This window comes from Coregonus lavaretus, assembly GCF_964263955.1.
Source record: "Coregonus lavaretus genome assembly, chromosome: 6".
NCBI lineage: Eukaryota > Metazoa > Chordata > Actinopteri > Salmoniformes > Salmonidae > Coregonus > Coregonus lavaretus.
The window spans coordinates 55970672-55992277 of record NC_139993.1 but is presented as its reverse complement, the minus strand read 5'-3'; the positions used below and the strand labels follow the sequence as shown (position 1 = coordinate 55992277).

At 39.5% G+C, this 21606-nt stretch overlaps 1 protein-coding gene across 1 annotated transcript; it reads right to left on the bottom strand.

Moving 5' to 3' along the window:
- Window positions 1–1793: 1793 nt before the first annotated feature.
- Window positions 1794–20930, bottom strand: LOC311131084 (calcium-activated chloride channel regulator 4-like; the record flags this gene model as incomplete). Its single annotated transcript, XM_084163898.1, is given in 14 exon segments — window positions 1794–2078; window positions 2080–2261; window positions 9360–9593; window positions 9831–9995; window positions 10151–10421; window positions 11912–11992; window positions 12074–12180; window positions 14912–15044; window positions 15316–15537; window positions 17285–17444; window positions 18237–18342; window positions 18441–18591; window positions 20413–20550; window positions 20781–20930. Coding segments are annotated over 14 exon segments (2385 nt in total).
- Window positions 20931–21606: the final 676 nt, after the last annotated feature.

The window sequence follows — 21606 nt, the reverse complement described above, 5'->3', positions numbered from 1 at the left end:
GTGGGACTGGATGGAGTATTGATGATAAATATCCTTTTTGATTTTTTGATCATTTTTCAAAAAAAAATTCAATATTAGTGTGATTTTAGTATGATGTTATGAATCAAAGGGGGGAAGTGTATGAATGAATCACATTATCCTATTTCATTATTCTATCATTTATATTGATTCATACATCATTTATATATAATTTTTATATTCTTAGTTGATATTGATGTTTTAATTTGAAAGTGTTGTTTTGCAAAATATACTGTTTGGTCTTTTCTTTTCTTCCAGAAGCATTTGGGGGAATATGTAGAGATTGAAATACTCAAACAAGGACAATATGAAGGGACAATATGAAAGGACAATGACTGGAGGAGATGGAACAAGGAAGGTGTGGAAAGGTTCCGATTCCATCATCAACAATGCATTGGAAGAGGAGACTACGGAGGAGATGAAGTGTAGTGGACTACATTCCAGTGTCTGCAATGAAATATAGACATATTTGCATGTGTAATACATAATTTGTGTCATATTCTTAGGTATTAATTTTTGTAGAATGATATTTGATGTTATTGAATACATGTGGGAATCTTAGATGTTTTTGTTTATTTCGTGAATGCTTAGGGACAGGGAGTCTAGGCAGGGATAGAGGTCCACTATAGGGTCCGATGGGTTGACCAGCCTTAGAGTGGACATTTTGGATAGTATTTTGTTTGCAGGGGCTTACATGTGTATTTAATTGCATCATAGTTTCAAATGCATTGATAAAGATTTATGAATTCATCGGGAGTACCTAGGTGGTTGCCTGGGGCAGAGGGACCGTGAGAGAATTTTACTGTCTTGATTGATGGATGGATTTGGAACAAAGGTTGCCAGACAGTTTTTCGCTCTCACACTCCATAAAGATTTGTTCATGGTTCATAGTAATGTATTCACACTTCATAAACAGTTATTCATATTTCATAGAAAGGTATTTACACTCTAGAGAAAAATGTTTTTTGGTTTAATGTTAAAGATACTCAATAAGATAAATTGTTACTTCTCATAATCCTGTTTTGTTGGTTTACGAGACTTTTAGTTCGTCTCGAAGGGGGGAATGTAGTGTATTAGGATTATGTCTTTGTTAATGTTTTTCATGTGGAACTGAACGGATGTTTATTTTAGTTCAAAAGTAGCCATTTGTAGGGTGACACCCCAGGGGAGACAGGTGATTGGACAGCAGAGGGAGCAACCCATATTTTTGCATTGTTTATAAGTATATGCTGGACGAAGAAGAGGTTAGAGCAGCCATTGCAATCTGGGACGTTGCTCTCCGGGTGATCTTGACACCTGTAACTCATGCTGAAAGCTTGTGATATGAATAAACTTATGATCAAGGTTCAGTATGAGCGGACTCCTTTGTTACAGCAATGACTAGCAACTTTTACTCGATACTACAATTTCTTTATAGAAGAAGGATCATCTTTGATTGATTAATTTGGGTTCTGATAGTAATTCCCCTGTTTCAGATTCAAAAGTTGCTATATCAGCTAATTGGTCATTACACCTAGTTTGTTTGCCGGTAAACAACTGGGGCAATTACCATGATGGAAGTAATGGTTGTGTCTTACTCGATGGATGGCAAATTCTGCTCTCTGTCTTCTCAGTAAATACAATTCTGTCTTGACTTTGGAAAGGGTAATAGCTTTCAAATTCCAAGAGAGAATAGCTTGCGTTGCCATTGTTTTTCAGAAAGGAGTGTTATATTAATGATATAATTGTTATCTTTAGTGTTGATAAGCCCATGGATGCATACGTGCTGTGAATTGTTACAGAACGCTTGTAGAGACCAGTGTCTCTGTGAAGTCGGGATTCTTCCTGGGTCTGTTGGGTCGCATCCTGCTTACAACTAGCACAGCAATAATGACTGCAGCAGTACCAATGACTGATACAACCACTGCCACTATATTTGATCCAGAGGACTGCTTTTGGTTTGGACTTGAATATTGTGATATCGTTGACGTAGTTGTAGTTGGAACAAATGGTACAAATGGTACGATTTTTGTGGTTTTAGCAACATTAGAAATGTCAGACTTCAGAGAATCCTTGTCACGAGAAAGCAAAGAACATGACAGTCTCTGGTTCAGTATTGATGATGTAGCTGGAAAGGAAGGAGTATTCCTCTATAGAGCCTGCCTCTAGTGGTCGGATGTCAGAGGTGTTCATTAGATGTGCTCCACTGAAATTTCCTCTCAGGACTTCCAAGTCCATGCTGACTCTGATCTCATAGGAATCAGCTGGAAGAAATGCATGACAAAGTGGAAAGGGAAAATTTGAACAGGCTATAACACATATGTATGAGATTCACACATGGTTATTCAATGCAAATGTCTGATCTCATCTAGAAAGTGTTATGGTAAATAATGATTTCAGGATCAATATGTTTATGATGACGATGATGATAAATAGTAGGGATGGACATTTGAAATGATTTGACTAATATCATGAAAATTTTTTCGGATATCCGTATAGTCGAAATTTAAAAACCAAAACAAATGTTTTTTATTTAAAAAAATCATATTGACTCTCGACCAATCAGAATGACGCAAATGCACATAGCAGAGGTAAGCAGCAGACGTGCTTTTCTGAGGTAGTTTGGCTAACAGCAAAAGAGAAGTCAGATTTTTCGCCATGATAGAACCTATTCTGTTACAAAAAGGTTTTCTGGTGAGTGTTTTGCATTGATCTGTGTCAGGTATTGTGGAAACTCCATTAGGTGAGCACCTGTAATTACTATTTAAAGTGTGGAAAATAGCATACCGATATCAGGGCAGCCTTCCGTAAGGCCAAATAAAAATGCTAATTCCTTATCTTCCTGTGAGATGATAAGGCTTAGAAGGGTGCAACATTGCATGATGGTAAAGGGCCACACCCTCTCATGCAATGCCATGCATATTCACCATATGGTGGCGCTATAACAATTGATTTAAAATGCAAAAATTGAAAGGTCACACCTCTCACCCCGTGTGATCTAGAGTCATAAAATTCAGAACATAGGTCCCGCTCATTACAAGGAACAAATTTGCCCCATAAGGTCCGCCATGATGGATTTTCCACCATTTTGAATTTTGCCAAGAGAATGCCAAGAGTGTGCAAAGTTGTCATCAAGGCAAAGGCTATTAGAAGAATCTCAAATATAAAATATATTTTGATATGTTTAACACTTTTTTGGTTACTACATGATTCCATATGTGTTATTTCATAGTTTTGATTCTTGACTATTGTTGTACAATGTAGAAAATAGTAAAAATTAAGGAAACCCTTGAATGAGTAGGTGTGTTCAAACTTTTGACTGGTACTATATATATACAGTGAGGGAAAAAAGTATTTGTTCCCATGCTGATTTTGTAAGTTTGCCCACTGACAAAGAAATGATCAGTCTATAATTGTAATGGTAGGGTTATTTGAACAGTGAGAGACAGAATAACAACAACAAAAAATCCAGAAAAACGCATGTCAAAAATGTTATGAATTGATTTTCATTTTAATGAGGGAAATAAGTATTCGACCCCCTCTCAATCAGAAAGATTTCTGGCTCCCAGGTGTCTTTTATACAGGTAACGAGCTGAGATTAGGAGCACACTCTTAAAGGGAGTGCTCGTAATCTCAGTTTGTTACCTGCATAAAAGACACCTGTCCACAGAAGCAATCAATCAATCAGATTCAAAACTCTCCACCATGGCCAAGAACAAAGAGCTCTCCAAGGATGTCAGGGACAAGATTGTAGACCTACACAAGGCTGGAATGGGCTACAAGACCATCGCCAAGCAGCTTGGTGAGAAGGTGACAACAGTTGGTGCGATTATTCGCAAATGGAAGAAACACAAAAGAACTGTCAATCTCCCTCGGCCTGGGGCTCCATGCAAGATCTCACCTCGTGGAGTTGCAATGATCATGAGAACGGTGAGGAATCAACCCAGAACTACACGGGATGATCTTGTCAATGATCTCAAGGCAGCTGGGACCATAGTCACCAAGAAAACAATTGGTAACATACTACGCCGTGAAGGACTGAAATCCTGCAGCGCCCGCAAGGTCCCCCTGCTCAAGAAAGCACATATACAGGCCCGTCTGAAGTTTGCCAATGAACATCTGAATGATTCAGAGGAGAACTGGGTGAAAGTGTTGTGGTCAGATGAGACCAAAATCGAGCAATTTGGCATCAACTCAACTCGCCGTGTTTGGAGGAGGAGGAATGCTGCCTATGACCCCAAGAACACCATCCCCACCGTCAAACATGGAGGTGGAAACATTATGCTTTGGGGGTGTTTTTCTGCTAAGGGGACAGGACAACTTCACAGCATCAAAGGGACGATGGACGGGGCCATGTACCATCACATTTTGGGTGAGAACCTCCTTCCCTCAGCCAGGGCATTGAAAATGGGTTGTGGATGGGTATTCCAGCATGACAATGACCCAAAACACACGGCCAAGGCAACAAAGGAGTGGCTCAAGAAGAAGCACATTAAGGTCCTGGAGTGGCCTAGCCAGTCTCCAGACCTTAATCCCATAGAAAATCTGTGGAGGGAGCTGAAGGTTCGAGTTGCCAAACGTCAGCCTCGAAACCTTAATGACTTGGAGAAGATCTGCAAAGAGGAGTGGGACAAAATCCCTTCTGAGATGAGTGGAAACCTGGTGGCCAACTACAAGAAACGTCTGACCTCTGTGATTGCCAACAAGGGTTTTGCCACCAAGTACTAAGTCATGTTTTGCAGAGGGGTGAAATACTTATTTCCCTCATTAAAATGCAAATCAATTTATAACATTTTTGACATGCGTTTGTCTGGATTTGTTTGTTGTTATTCTGTCTCTCACTGTTCAAATAAACATACCATTACAATTATAGACTGATCATGTCTTTGTCAGTGGGCAAACATACAAAATCAGAAGGGGATCAAATACCCTTTTCCCTCACTGTAGGCCTCGTAGTCCCAAATATTACATTTTTAGAACTAATTAAGATTGGACTCTGATGACCCCTCTGACCTGAAGAGAAGAAAAAGAGGACATGAACATTCTGGGATTTTCCGGGTCAAACACTTTCTTACAGTTAGCTAATAATGTCTCTGTACCACAGAATGTACTGTATCAGCTTTCTGGGTATGTGGATTGTTACCAGACAGTGCACAACTGAGCAAGAGGACAAATACATTAGAGTGTCTAGTTTGAGAAACAGGCACCTCACAGGTCCTCAACTGGCAGCTTCAATAAATAGTACCCACAAAACACTAGTCTCAACGTCAACAGTGAAGAGGCGACTCTGGGATGCTGACCTTCTAGGCAGAGTTCCGAAGAAAAGCCATATCTCAGACTGCCCATCTTAATGTTTTCTTTTTATTGGCCAGTCTGAGATAACGCTTTTTCTTTGCAACTCTACCTAGAAGGTCAGCATAATATGAGGTTTGCTAACATTACAAGTTGGAATGTAAAAGGTTTATATGATGCTGTAAACAGAGAGAATGGCATGAATCATCAGGTATAGGCCTACACACCTCCAGGGTCTGGTTGGACAACCAGATACTGTCTTTCCAAAGATCCTTACAGTTACACAGAGACTTTTCAATATGGGCGTTCTAATGTCCGAAGTCCAGGTAAAATGCACATTTATGGTACTCGGCTTTGCCTGGTACCTGGTACCTACGACCACAGCCAGGCTAAAAAGGTTGTAACCCACTCCCTTTCGTGTACAATTTCTTTAATGTGTACAATTGCTGTTAGCAGCTCTGCTGTGCACATTAACACAGCAATAGGCCTATTCAATGATAACTTGATCTATTTGGTTCAACCAGAAATTAATATATTAATTAGTAATTGTTTTATATGCAGTGCATATTTTTTTGAAGCATGTTCAATAGAAAATCCAAGGTGCTTTTTAGTCATAGAACAGACTATCTTGGTCTGGGAAACCTGAGACAGTGATAGTGACAGTAGTCCATATAAAACCATGATTCTGGTAAGTCATAAAGAAGTATGAATTTGCATTCCTTTATGCATGTTCACAACACTCCTTTGTATTGGTATCTGGCCTCTGTTCCATCATGATTCTATGATTATAGACACAATTGCATTGTTTAGCTCTGAGCACAGAAGCAGGGATGCTGCATATCACACCAAGTTGATGAGGTAGTTTTAAAGGGGCAATCTGGGATTCGAAAAACAACAAGCGGTCAACCTGCTGCTTGTTTTGGTTAACAGCTGAGAGATGGGACTAGAGAAATCGACAGAGCTCTGAATGACCATCCATGAGATCAAAATGATAGTTTTAACCATGTTTTGAAGCTAAACAGTGTTTGACATTTTTAACAAACAATGAAGTTGAACTAAGCTCATAACTAATAAGTTATATTATTCAAGAATCAGTGGCTATAGGTAATTAATTTAAAAGTCCAAAAATGTATGTAGCAATTAGGGGCTGCCCCTTTAAAACCTGCTGTTTTTTGTGTCATGGTACCCTCAACTTTCAGCTTGAACTCTACCAGGAAGTCCACTAGACAATGGTTGTTACATGTTTATTGTTCCAGTAAAGGTACTTATCTTTACCATGCCGTCCCTAGGAGGGGTGCGTCACTTGAGTGGGTTGAGTCACTGACGTGATCTTCCTGTCCGGTTTGACGCCCCCTCAGGCTCATGCAGTAGAGGAGAACTTCGTGGGCTATACTCAGCCATGTCTCAGGGTAGTAGGTTGGTGGTCAGTTGATATCCCTCTGGTGGTGTGGGGGCTGTGCTTTGGCAAAGTGGGTGGGGTTACATCCTGCCTGGTTGGCCCTGTCCGGGGGTATCGTCGGATGGGGCCACAGTGTCTCCCGACCCCCCATGTCTCAGCCTCCAGTATCTATGCTGCAATGGTCTATGTGCCGGGGGGCTAGGGTCAGTCTGTCTTATCCAGTGTTCTGTGTGAATTTAAGTATGCTCCCTCTAATTCTCTCTCTCTCCCTCTCTCCCTCCCCTCCCGGAGGACCTGAGCCCTAGGACCATGCCTCAGGACTACCTGGCCTGATGACTTCTTGCTGTCCCCAGTCCACCTGGTCATGTTGCTGCTCCAGTTTAAACTCTTCTGCCTGCGGCTATGGAACCCTGACCTGTTCACTGGACGTGCTACCTTGTCCCAGACCTGCTGTTTTCAACTCTCTCTACCGCACCTGCTATTTCAACCTCTAAATGCCCGGCTATGAAAAGCCAAGTGACATTTACTCCTGATGTACTGACCTGTTGCAACCTCTACAACCACTGTGATTATTATAATCTCCACCGGGCACAGCCAGAAGGGGACTTGCCACCCCTCAGAGCCTGGTTCCTCTCTAGGTTCTTCCTAGGTTTCTGCCTTTTTAGGGAGTTCTTCCTAGCCACCGTGCTTCTACATCTGCATTGCTTGCTGTTTGGGGTTTTAGGCTGGGTTTCTGTATAGCACCTTGTGACATCTGCTGATGTAAAAAGGGCTTTATAAATACATTTGATTGATTGATTGATTTTATTATTCTGACATGGTCCATCAGCAAGGAATTTCCTTTTCACTGTAATGATCGTTATATAATTCTAGAGGATAATGTGGTCATATAGGGACCTTAACAGACAGCAAGGTTTATACAAATCTCCGCTGTTGATAACTAAATGTTAGTCTAAAAGAAAATGTGAGATAAGGTCTAGATGCTTTTTATAGTGAAGATCACGTTTATAAATTGCCTGGCTGGGCTGATGAGACAGTGTATTGCTCAGTCAGATGGAACAGAGTAAATATATTATTATATTATTATTATTATATTAAATAGGCATTTTAACGTGATTAGATTTAGCCAGTGGTAACTTGTGGAATAGACACCGGCTGGAATGCGGTTTTAACCAATCAGCATTCAGGATTAGACCCACCCATTGTATAACATAGCACAATCATTTTAATTTAGGTAGCTATCATTCTAACATTTCAGCTATTTAAAAAATAAAATAATGGTAGATGAGAGAATTTGAAGTTTCCTTCCAAAACGCTATATATCCATTTTTGTTGGTAAGTTTGGCAAATTAACTTTTTTTGTTAAAATAAATTATTAAATCTAATCATGGCATGGGGTTGTTCAATGACAGACATGATGGTTTCATTTCAGAGTGACAAATAATCATTTATTTTTGCACAATTCTATATATCCACCTCACTGAGCGAGATAAGTAGTACTTCTAGGTTTTATATAGTCATAACAAAAAACTGCTTTTTTTAATCAAGTAAATTATACAAAAAATATCAACAAAAAAAACACAAACAAAAACAGTAATATGAGATCTGTATGTAAAACATTTACATTTGACATTGTAGTCATTTAGCAGATGCTCTTATCCAGAGTGCATTCATCTTAAGATAGCTAGGTGAGACAACCTAATATCACAATCAAATATACAGGATATGAACTTTCCATTCCAGCCAATGGATATATAGCATTTTGCAGAAAAACACATTGTTTTTTTTTTACAATCTATGAATACAAAATTGATTACAAACACATGAAGGCACCCATAAGGAATCATTTATGATGAAAAAACACAAAGGTGAAAAATGCATGGATATAACATTTTGGAAATAAACTCTTGATTTCCCTCCACTTTTGATTTAATGTTTTCTACAGTCTGAAATAAAGGAAGGTTTGCTATGATTCAGTTCAATGAGCTGCAGCTACATTTGTTTATAATCATAGTTTGTCTTAAGCATGACTAACTCTCCTTGATTTCATTGAACACATTGTCACACTAGCAATCAGACAAGCCACCATAGTTACTGTGGTGACTGATATGACTATAGCAGTAATGTTCACGCCACCGCCTGATGTACCTGGCCCACCAGGAGCATCAGTTGGAACAGGAGCTTTGGGAACAATCTTGGTCACTTGAATAATGTTGGATGTTTCAGATTTCAGGAAAGCTTTGTCTTCTGCTTTTGCTGCAAAGAACAGAGTGGTGGCGTTTTTTATGATTGAGAAGAGAGTGAAAGAGAGCTTTTCTATGGAGCCTGCCTTCTTTGGTGGGAGGTTGTATGTGACAAGATGTGCGGTACTGAAGTTGGATCTGAGTAGGTCCGAATCTTCACTAAAACGGATCTCATAGGCCGTTGCTGAAAAATAGAGATGCCAAGTAGGTGTAAGTATATCATACACCAAGACAGCACACAGATTATCTGATTGTTAGCATTTTGCACCCATGTCGTATGAAATATAAGTATTGGTGAAATACTGTACATGTCAGTGTTGCAGTGTTTTTTATTATTATTATTATTTTGTGAATATTAGGCCTGCAATACAGATTTTAATCCAAGCAAAAAATCTGGAATGAGATGCTCATTATTTATTATTATTTACCTGTGCCTTGATCCATGTCTTCCCCAGGTGCAGTCCAGGTGAGTACTACTTTGTCCTCCTCTATCTCTGCATTCAGGTCTGTGATTTTGTTAGGGGGAAAATTTGGAGGGGGGACACCAGGTGGGAGACTGACTGAGAAGCTCTCTCCTATAGCTGTCCTGGTGAAGCTGCCCACATCAGCCTGCAGGTCGTCCTCACTGACTGGGGGCTTTGGGGGATTCATCACTACTTGTCCTGGGACAAATTCATCAAACAAATGAATTTATACATATCCCAACTAATTTACTGCCTACAGAAAATCATACACTTGATTGTTATAAGGCTAGTCATAGGTATGGATACTGATCAATCACATTAAACGATATTTGGATATTAAGAGATATCATGATCAGTGGCATTTATACACCAGTGATCATGATCTACAATTCATGAATGAAAAACATATGTAGTGTCAGATGTAATATACTGTACCATCAACCACATATCCAGGTATGTAAAGTGCTCCACTGTGTCTCCTGAGGGAGAATCTGGCTGTGCCGTCATCGTTCTGTACTTTCACTTTCAAGCTGTATTTTCCTGTTGCTAGATTAGTGAAGTAACTGGAATAGATGCCGTCATGTCTGAAAGCATCAGCACCTGAAAAAATAGGATTTGTTATGGCAAGATAATCTTAATGAAGTAACTTGAATAGATGCCATCATGTCTGAAAGTATTTTTTTCAAACTTAAATGAATAAAAGCATTTGAGGTTTTGACTCCTGTAACACCTACTCCATTGTGGTTCTACCTCACCTGCTCCATTATCTTGCAGTTTCAGCTCATATGGGACTCCACTGTCAGGCGTTATTGTGGCCTTCACATCTGCCAGAATCACTGGAACTTTATCCTGGCTGACCTCTGCATACACCACCATGGGTTTGCTGCCATCACTGGACAGTTGGCTCATGTGGGCTTTGGCAGTGACTGGTAATATATCTTTACTGACAGCACGACTTGTCACAGTCATTGACATAGCCTGGGGTGTTGGTTGTTTATTTCTAAGGCTGTATGTCCACTTTCCAGTCTAGTAAATAAGATAATGATTAATACAATTTGACATTCAACTATTGAAATAATGTTTTACTACTTGCAGATATGAAACAAACAGACAATCATAATATCAGTTACAAATATCAAATTCCTAGTTTATGCTTCAAAACCAACTTTATAAGAGGTTTTAAAAATAGATTATATTTTACTATAGGCCTGTACAGCATCCTATGTATATAAGTGGACATTTGAAAAGGACATATTTTTCAAACAATGGCATAGTTTGGGCTAGCGTATCTATTTATGTAGCTAGCTATTTATTTAGCAAGCTAAAAACACGGAGCCTAACGTAAGCTAGCTAGCTAGCTGCTGGGAGGATGTCATGTCATTGGAGGAGTGGGTGGGTGACCAACTTTTTCCCCTCATATCGTTTTTCGGTGGCTACAGGCTACAGCTAGAGATGCAGGTGTCATTTGGTTAGCTAGCAATAAATATATGAATCGCTTTGCTAGCTAGGCTGAACTTAAATGACTGTTATCCACAGTTAGCATATCTCTTAGTTGTCATTTCAATATATTTGGTATCGATCAAATGGGCAGACAGGCAAGTTACCATTCAGTTGTCAAAACGTGGGTTGGGACAAGCATGCATTAACAGGCAAGATGCAGAAGGATGAGCAGCCTATTCCCGATTGTTTATCAGTGCAATTTTGACAGACAACTAGCTGTAGAAGTTTGAGAGGGTTTATGTTCCCTCGTTAGATTTTAGCTCATCTCGCTCTGGCTAACATTAGTTCTTAATCTTGTTGTTGTTGATGTGCATAGGCAACTGAGGGAGAGAGAGCCTACCTTTTCATGGTTGTTTGATCAATAGGACTGTAAAGTTCCCAAATGTAAGAGGACTCCCGTGATATTTATATATTTACATATTATGCTCTAAAGTTGCAATGCCTTTAAACACACAGTCCAGTTCAAAGTGAATGACGGCAGGCCCATGTGGCAAATAGCTTATTTGCATATAGGCCTTCAGTAGCTGTGATTGGCTATGGCGCACCGGTCTGTGTAGACTCAGGTCCTGGACAAGACAGATGGTTTTATTTACTGCAGTGTCTATTATTTGTCCAAAAGCACGGCCGCTTTCCAACATTATGTTGCTATAGAATTTTCACAAATGCCTTACTATATGTTATTCCCAAAATTTGATGAATTTATGAAAACGTGAAAATGACCATATCTAAGTGCTTGCTTGTTAGAAAATGTTTTTTAAAAGTGTCACTTTAATTATTATTGGCATAAAGCAAATTCAAAAACCAACGCAAAGACTATGAAAACATGTTCATTAATACCAAATCTGTTTTTCAACATGTAAAATGCACACAAAAAGACTCACTTCTGCAGTTCCTGGAATATCCATTGTGCAACTCTTTGCTGAAGGGTCAGCTTTGAATTTTGATTCATCATATATTTGTCCAGAGGGGCTTGTTAAAAGGATGGCAGGTTGAGTTTTTTCATAAAGGACTAAAACACTTGTGTTGTTTCCAACTGTTCTGTCAATAGACACAGACCCATTAAACCAATCACTAGTTGTCAATCCAGAGCTTTCAAGCTGTTGAGGAGAAATGAAAAAAATGTTAACATCTGAGAATATTATCAGTATTTTACATAATTGCCTGCAGTTCAATCTCACCTGAATTGTTTGCTGAGTCAGATTTCCATCAGATGTTGTGAGTGAAGCGAAGACATCCACAAGTTCATTGGAATTCAAACCTTCCTCTGCTCTGAAAAATTTACCACCTAGAACATAAACAGCATGAGGGAGAGCAGGGATGATCAGATGATAGGGCTGTAATAGCTTTATTCTCTGTTGACAATTAAAACTGCAGTGTCTGTTATCCCTGCCGATGTCAAAAGTGATGCTTTAAAGGCCCACACTGAATATATAGTGCATTCGGAATGTACCCCTTGACTTTTTCCACATTTCGTTACGTTACAGCCTTATTCTAAAATAATCATCAATCTACACACAATACCCCATAATGACAAAGCAAATACAGGTTTTTAGAAATTGTTGCAAAAGTATTAAAAATAAAAAACTGAAATATCACATTTACATAAGTATTCAGACCCTTTACTTAGTACTTTGTTGAAGCACCTTAGGCAGCGATGACATCCTCGAGTCTTCTTGGGTATGACGCTACAAGCTTGGCACACTTGTATTTTGAGAGTTTCTCCCATTCTTCTCTGCAGATCCTCTCAAGCTCTGTCAGGTTGGATGGGGAGCGTCGCTGCACAGCTATTTTCAGGTCTCTCCAGAGCTGTTCGATCGGGTTCAAGTCTGGCTCTGTCTGGGCCACTCAAGGACATTCAGAGACTTGTCCCGAAGCCACTTCTGTGTTGTCTTGGCTGTGTGCTTAGGGTCATTGTCCTGTTGGAAGGTGAACCTTTGCCCCAGTCTGAGGTCCTGAGCGCTCTGGATCAGGTTGTCATCAAGGATCTCTCTGTACTTTGCTCCGTTCGTCTTTGCCTCGATCCTGACTAGTCTCCCAGTCCCTGCCGCTGAAAAACATCCCCACAGCATGATGTTGCCACCAACATGCTTCACCTTAGGGATGGTGCCAGGTTTCCTCCATACGTGACACTTGGCATTCAGGCCAAATAGTTAAATCATGGTTTCATCAGACCAGAGAATCTTGTTTCTCATGGTCTGAGTCCTGTAGGTGCCTTTTGGCAAACTCCAAGCGGGCTGTCATATGCCTTTTACTGAGGAGTGGCTTCCGTCTAGCCACTCTACCATAAAGGCCTGATTGGTGGAGTGCTGCAGAGATGGTTTGTCCTTCTGGAAGGTTCTCCCATCTCCACAGAGGAACTCTGGAGTTCTGTCAGAGTTACCATCGGGTTCTTGGTCACCTCCCTGACCAAGGCCCTTCTCCCCCGATTGCTCAGTTTGGTCGGGCTGCCAGCTCTAGGAAGAGTCTTGGTGGTTCCAAACGTCTTCCATTTAAGAATGATGGAGGCCACTGTGTTCTTGGGAACCTTCAATGCTGCATACTTTTTTTCCCCCCAGATCTGTGCCTCGACACAATCCTGTCTTGGAGCTCTACGGACAATTCCTTCAACCTCATGGCTTGGTTTTTGCTCTGACATGCACTGTCAACTGTGGGACCTTATATAGACAGGTGTGTGCCTTTCCAAATCATGTCCAATCAATTAAATTTACCACAGATGGACTGTAATCAAGTTGTAGAAACATCTCAAGGATGATCAATGGAAACAGGATGCACCTGAGCTCAATTTCGAGTCTCATAGCAAAGGGTCTGAATACTTACGTAAATAAGGTATTTCTGTTTTTTATTTTTGCAAAAATTTCTAAAAACCTGTTTTCTCTTTGTCATTATGGGGTATTGTGTGTAGATTGATGAGGAAAAACAATTATTTAATCCATTTTAGAATAAGGCTGTAACGTAACAAAATTAGGAAAAAGTCAAGGGGTCTGAATACTTTCCGAATGCACTGTAAGAATATCACCTTAAAATGCCTCATGACCTTAGCTCAATTGTCTAACAACATGATCACACAATGAATGCTGACATTGGTCGAAAATCCCAGCCACAGATAGTCGTCTTTTTACTTAAACTGAAATTGCCCCTAGAAGGCACTGCACAACTGTACAACAACATGGGGTCAAATACCGTAACTGAAAAACAGCATTGTTACAAATCTGGTGAGTGACCAGGCTGGCCTAACCAATCAAAACCCAACATAATGTATATGTTTGTTTTACTCCACTGTAAACAAATAATGTATAGCTTCATAATATGGTTAAAATGATAATATTTATCTCATGGACTTGTCAGTCCTTGTATCCAAAGCTCCATCTATGAATTTGAGAGTAATTACATTTCTCCAGCCCCATCCGTCAGCTTTATAGCAAATCCTAGTGGCTGGGCTTCTGTTTTATTGTTTCCTAAATGCCTGAAGTACATGCAATTTAATATTTTGCAAATGGTTAATAATGTCCATAATTTGTCAGCTCTAGAACTTGCCTTCTCGCTATTGCCTACCTGATATATTTGACATTTCTGGCAATTGTTTGTCTCCATTTGGTCCCAAAGAAATTGTATGTACAATTGCACCGCTTTTATTGACTAACGTCAAACAATCCATTGGTGTATTTGATTCCCCATCAGTCAAGAAAACTATTTCATCTCCTGTAGCGTTTCCATCATCTCCTTGAAGAACCTTAAATAGGAATGTATATACAGTCGTTTTTGAAAAATTGAACTGAGGTTCTTACTGATGTTTCTGATTTCTAAGAGTCTGATCAATCTAATCGACAGGATAAGGAATTATTGTAATATTAACGTCTGATCTGTGTTTCCAGGTTTCAATTCTTTACAGAGTAAAGGTTGAAGTTAGTTTTAAAAAATTACCTTTAAACCTTCTTTAAGGCCTTCACAAATCTGAGTGCCTCCACCACTATCTGTTTTTGGCAAAGAATCAACCAGCTCTTCCCTCTTGCTGTTACTGTTAATCAGAGTCAAAGATTTTAGGGGTCTGCCAGTGCTGTCAAATATTGCAATCCCAACTAAAGATTGGTCTTCAATGATCTGCCTCAAGAACAATGAGGCTGCCTGCCGTAGTGTCTGGATTCTCTGACCCTTGTGGAGAAAACAAAACAGAAAACAACTTGTTTGTATCAATATTAATTTCAGTTGCCACTGTACCATTCACAATTTTAAGACTGATACACTGGTGCCATTTTTTTTGGCTACTATTTTGATGATGTTTGCTTTCTGGACAGCCCTTTTCCAATTAGTAATGAATAAAGTGTTCACTAAATGTTATTACTGAACCAGATTTATCCACAAATTCCCTGTTGCATTGCCCGGACTGTGCTGTGAGTGTAAAACGTTGCCCTTACATACATACCCTCATGCTTCCTGAAACATCAAGGACAAGACAGACAACTCTTTGCCGTCGCTGAACCACAGTGAATGTGGGTAGTATACTTGGTGGTGTTGGCACGACTGCCACACCGGCATCTACAGACAGTGAGGTGATAACTTCCTCTACACCTCTGTTACCACACAGTCTGTTCTGCATGTTTGGAGCCTCAGTGTTGTGAGTTTTTTTTGTACAGAACTCTTTTACCTGTAGGGCGAACACAACACAAGTGTTACTGTCATTACTGTAAATTGACCTTAACAGGTAGGATGGGATAAGTTGTGCATTACACATGCATTACGTTAGGGATAATCAATGAGGGGCTATGTGTTCTATGGGATGACGTGGAAGGTGTGTTTCCTGACGCGCTAGCAGAGTGGCACTAATCTTCCACGGAGTTGCATTATTTTCCATAGAACACATTGCCCCGAGTTGATCATCCTGCTTTTGAGCTGCTTTTGAAAGCAAAAGTTGAATTGAAAACAGTATTGCTATTGTTGAATTCGATTTTCATAATAGCAAGCTAGGAAGTATGTTTGGTTACCACGGCAACTATTGTAGCTATCTAGTAAACTTGCTAGCTACTTCAGTGGATGTTGAACATATTTCTACCGGCAAATGAACACATTTCTAGTGGCAAATGTATTAAATTATAGCCATGGTATCAAAGGGATAATCAACCCAGGGCTCTATGCGTTCTCTGGAAAATAATGTAACTCCGTGGAAGGTCAGTTCCACTCCGCTAGCACGTCGGGGAACACACATTCCACGTCGTTCATTTTTTCCATAGAACACATAGCCCCGAGTTGATTATTTCTTACTTATACAACGGTTGTGTCTAATCCTGAATGCTGATTGGTTAAAACCGCAATCCAGCCGGTGTCTATTCCACAAGTTACCACCGGCTAAATCGAATCACGTTAAAATGCCTATTTACTCTGTTCCATCTGACTGCGCAATCCACTGTCTCATCAGCCCAGCCAAGCAATTTATAAACTTGATCTCCACTATAAAAAGACATTATCTCACATTTCTTTTAGACTAACATTTAGTTTTCAACAGGGGAGATTTGTATAAATCTTGCTGTCTGTCTCTCCGACATTTACAACATTGTTTCAATATTCAAATTAGATCTCCAGTTGTCCAATAGTAATGAATGTGTCTGGAGTCTGGAGGAGACAGACACCCAAGCAGCATTTCTCAGCCAGTCGAAATCATGAATCAGCTGGCATAATTTTTATGGATATATAAAAATAAATGTCAATTGAAAAAAGGTAAAAGTCTTTCCAGCTTCAGTTTGAAGTGATTGTGTGAGCTGTGTTGTTGGCTAGCTCCTCTGAACAACAGTGTCCTGACGAGAGAGCACATGTTCTACGCCAGGCGAAATCGCACATCATTAGCTCATTGTTATGGATGTATCCAAATAAATGTCACTAGAAAACAGCTTAAGCAAACGCAAATGTAGCTACCTTGACATTATTCTGGCTGCACTCTTTGACGTGACTGTAAATTAGCCGTAGTTGGCTAGCTAGTAAGCAATGGATAAGAACGTTGCCAGCCAGTATGGCAATGGAACATTTAGAACGAATGTCTGGGCCACGTCCATAGATACAGAACAAAAAGACTGAACAACTGGATCGCGTCTCTGGCAACCGAACCGATAGAACGAATGACCAGCCAGCTTGGGTAGCAACCCTAGAATTGTGTCGGGACTATATCTTGTGGAAGCATGAAATAGTATGAATAAATTCATCAAAATAATGTTTTTATGAAAATATGTCGATCTTTAATTTAATATGTTGGTAACCCGTTGTATAAAAGTGATAATGCCCTCGAAGCCGGTGTTTGGAGGATACAGTATATTGGCACGATTATTCAACATGCCGTGGTATAAATGTGTATAACCTTCTTCAGTGGGCAGCGGTGGGCAGCGGCTTTGAAAGCTTCTACTCACAGCATCAAGGCCTTGATTATACATGATAGATGCAGAGGTTGTCTGGTGCATGTCAGGATAGAATACACAGTCTTTGGTGTATAACCCAGTCACAGGATCAGTGGTGCAGCTGTTTTGGTCATTTTTGTTGATGGACTTTCCTGTAATGTTTATGGTACATCTGAAAAATGTGAAATGAACATTGTTCAATTAACAATAAAATGATTGTGCAGATAGGGTTGGTTGGCTCAAAGTCTCAATAATTTAAGAAACATCATAATTTAGATGTTGGGAGATGCATGTCATAGTGGAAACTGAATTAAATCCATAAATAGACAATGGGCTATAAAAGTGAAGAGAGTCACACATTATGTCTAAGCTCCCAGTCATGTATTGGGTAAAACACCAACGTTTGGCATCACAGTGCCTTCTTCAGGCCTACAGTTTACTTGCCCTTAGTCAGCACCTCTACTAACTTGTGTTGGTGTGCGCCAGCTCATGCTTTTCACTAGACACAGACAATAATAACGGGCAGGTACAGTTTAACTGGGACCTTTGCCATGTTCTGCAAACAATACGGAATCTATTGAAAATGTGTTTGATATTAAAAATAAAATAAAATGCAACTTTTTTAACTCCTTCAACTTTAAGGACAAATGAAGCCACTTAAAGGGGAATTCCACCCCTTTTCAACCCATATTCATTATCTCCAGCACCATACCAGTTTCTACATATGTATAATAGCACATTTATACATTTGTAGTTAAAAACATAAGAAGGTCCTAATTAAGTGCAATTTTATGATGTCATGAAAAATAAAAACAGTGATCTTCCTGCTCCCCTCATCACAGTGAATTTCATATTCTTTGAAAATATATATTTTTTAACTACAGAACGCATAAATGTTGTGTGTTGGAATTCCCCTTTAATGGATACAATATGAATATGGAATTGTATAAATTATAAAGATTACCTTGTTGCCTCGATTGAAGAACCTGACGTGTAGAATGGTTTTTCTTCATTATATTCATCAAAAACTCCCCATCTTAGATGTGCCCATTCATGGACAAAAACCTTACCTGGAAGTGATTTTTAGAAGGGAAATTCAACAAATAGGATTTCTGTGTTGGGTCTTTTACAGTAACAGCAGATAGAGTTTACGGCAGGTGCCTCTAACCTCTGGGTCCATAGTTTTTAGCGACATCATCATCTAGCATGAAGTCAGGAGTCAAATGAATGTACCGGCCCTCAGATCCACATTCACCATACTGCAGAGTGTAAGGCTGATCGCCATGTGATTTATTTGGCTCATCAATTATTATATTGGCCTATAACAGAGACAATGCAAATGATTAACAAAATAACTAGATTTGCCATAATACTTCAAAGTGTTTATAATTACTAGAGAACACTTATACTTTAGAAAAGAGGATACCATGCCTATTTACATACTGACTACCTGGTCTTATGAGTTATATATTGATGTTTTTGAACAAACGTCCAATTTTGTAAAATGTTCCCCTTAACTATAAAATTGTAATTTATGTCTTCCTTGTTGTATTTTAACAATTAAGGTTACGGTTACTATTACAGTTAGAGTTATGTAACAGATAATATAATTGCAAATCTACACTACATGGCCAAAGGTATGTGGACACCTGCTCCTCGAACATCTCATTCCAAAATCATGGGCATTAATATGGAGCTGGTCCCCCCTTTGCTGCTATAACAGCCTCCACTCTTCTGGGAAGACTTTCCACTAGATGTTGGAACATTGCTGCGGGGACTTGCTTCCATTAAAAAAACAAGAGCATTAGTGAGGTCGGGCACTGATGTTGGGCGATTAGACCTGGCTCATTCATCCCAAATGTGTTCGAAGGGGTTGAGGTCAGTGCTCTGTGCAGGCCAGTCATGTTCTACCACATCGACCTCAACAAACCATTTCTCTATGGACCTCACTTTGTGCACGGGGGTGAAACAGGAAAGAGCCTTCCCCAAACAGTTGCCACAAAGTTGGAATCACAGAATTGTCTAGAATGTCATTGTATGCTGTAGCATTAAGATTTCCCTTCACTGGAACTAAGGGGCCTAGCCTGAACCATGAAAAACAGCTCCAGACCATTATTCTTCCTCCACCAAACTTTACAGTTGGCACTATGCATTGAACTGCCAGATGGTGAAGCTTGGTTCAACGCGTTTCCACTGCTCCAGAGTCCAATGGCGGAAAGCTTTACACCACTCCAACCGACACTTGGCATTGCGCATGGTGATCTTAGGCTTGTGTGCGGCTGCTCGGCCATGGAAACGAATTTCATGAAGCTCCCGGCGAACACTTCTTGTGCTAACGTTGCTTCCAGAGGTGGTTTGGAACTCGGTAGTGAGTGTTGCAACTGAGGACAGACAATTTTTATGCACTACACGCTTCAGCTCTCAGCGGTCCCATTCTGTGAGCTTGTGTAGCCTCCCACTTCGCGGCAGAGCTGTTGTTGCTCCTAGACATTTCCACTTCACAATTGCAGCACTTATAGTTGACCAGCAGGGCAGAAATTTGACGAACTGACTTGTTGGCAAGGTGGCATCCTATGACGTTGAAAGTCACTGAGCTCTTCAGTACTGGCCATTCTACTGACAATGTTTGGCTATGGAGATTGCATGGCAGTGTGCTCGATTGTATACACCTGTCAGCAACAGGTGTGGCTGAAAGAGCCGAATACACTAATTTGAAGGGGCGTCCACATACTTTTGTAGTGTGTAGTGTATCTTCCCTATGAATGAATGTCTATGAATGAACGCCTCTCCCCTATTTCACCTAGATAGTTTGTGTGTATGTATTGATATGGTAGGCTATGTGTGGCTACGATGTAGTTCTGTTCTTGAGCTGTTGTCTATTAATGTTCAGTATTATGTCATGTTTCATGTTTTGTGTGGACCCCAGGAAGAGTAGCTGCTGCTTTTGCAAGAGCTAATGGGGATCCTAATAAAATACCAATACTAACTGAAATAAATGTAATGATGAGGAACCAAAAGCTAATAGAATGTCAGTCAGGTTCCTTCTCTGTCAATGGTGGTAATGATAACTTCAACTGAGCACAAAGGACTCCAACATCAGTGTAAATCAGACTTTTGCATGTTTTAGATTGTCTCAATACCTTATCGTAGACCTCCGTCTTTGCTCTGGAGTAATTTCTTTTGTTCCAATTTGGTGGCACTAATATTGTGACTTCCTTGAAATAGAAATTTTTCTCTGTTGCGCTAAGTAGATGTCTGGAGGCTTCTTTAATAATTTCCTGAAGTAACAAATGAAATAGAATAAAACAAAAACTGTCTAATTTAATCTTTTGGTTTACTTTCATTATTAATAAAACAATTACAGCATGTCTGTTCTATGGTTAGATACAGCATTTGAATTTCAACATCAAAAACAGCAATATCCTACATTCATTAACATTCACAATATCCTAAAATATGTATTACCTGTTGAGTGGAGAAATAATGTTTTTCTTAATTAATTTATTACCTCGATTTGTGTGATGAGCACTGGGTCCTCAGGCACCTCAGGGTTAATTGCAACCAGAATGTCAGTGTATCCATTTCCTTCCAGCTTGATCCCAAAAGTAAATCCTGACAGGTAAACCAGCAGCAACACAGCCACTGCTTTAGAGGCCATGGTGGTGGACTCAGTGATGTGTAGGAATGATCTGTGATCTGTCAGTTATATTAGCTGAGATAGCAGGGGGTGGAAATAAACATAGAATTGCCCCATAATTATGTAAATAAGATGTCATTGGATTAGATGCCCTTATCACATGCCCAGTGTTTTCGAGAAGCCACAAGTGCTGATTCACCTAGAACTGTATTTCAGGGAGGGGTTGAGGGGAACTGAAGGGCAAAAAAAAAAAAGGAAAAAAATGTTATGTACAATATACTGTGTCCGTAAAATATATGGCAAATAGAAATCAAAAATGGATGGCCTTCAGAGATGGATGGGAGAGGTTGAGGGTAGCTGAAGGATGGGACTAAAATTAAACAAAAGATAACAAATGTAAAATATAATGTCAAATGTATAACAAAATGTGGAAATATATAAATATATGCCTTTCTTATTATTTTCCTATATATATATATATATATATATATATATATATATATATATATATATATATATATATAGTGTACAGTTGAAGTCGGAAGTTTACATACAATTTAGCCAACTACATTTAAACTCAGTTTTTCACAATTCCTGACATTTAATCCTAGTAAATATTCCCTGTCTTAGGTCAGTTAGGATCACCACTTTATTTTAAGAATGTGACATTTCAGAATAATAGTAGAGAAAATTATTT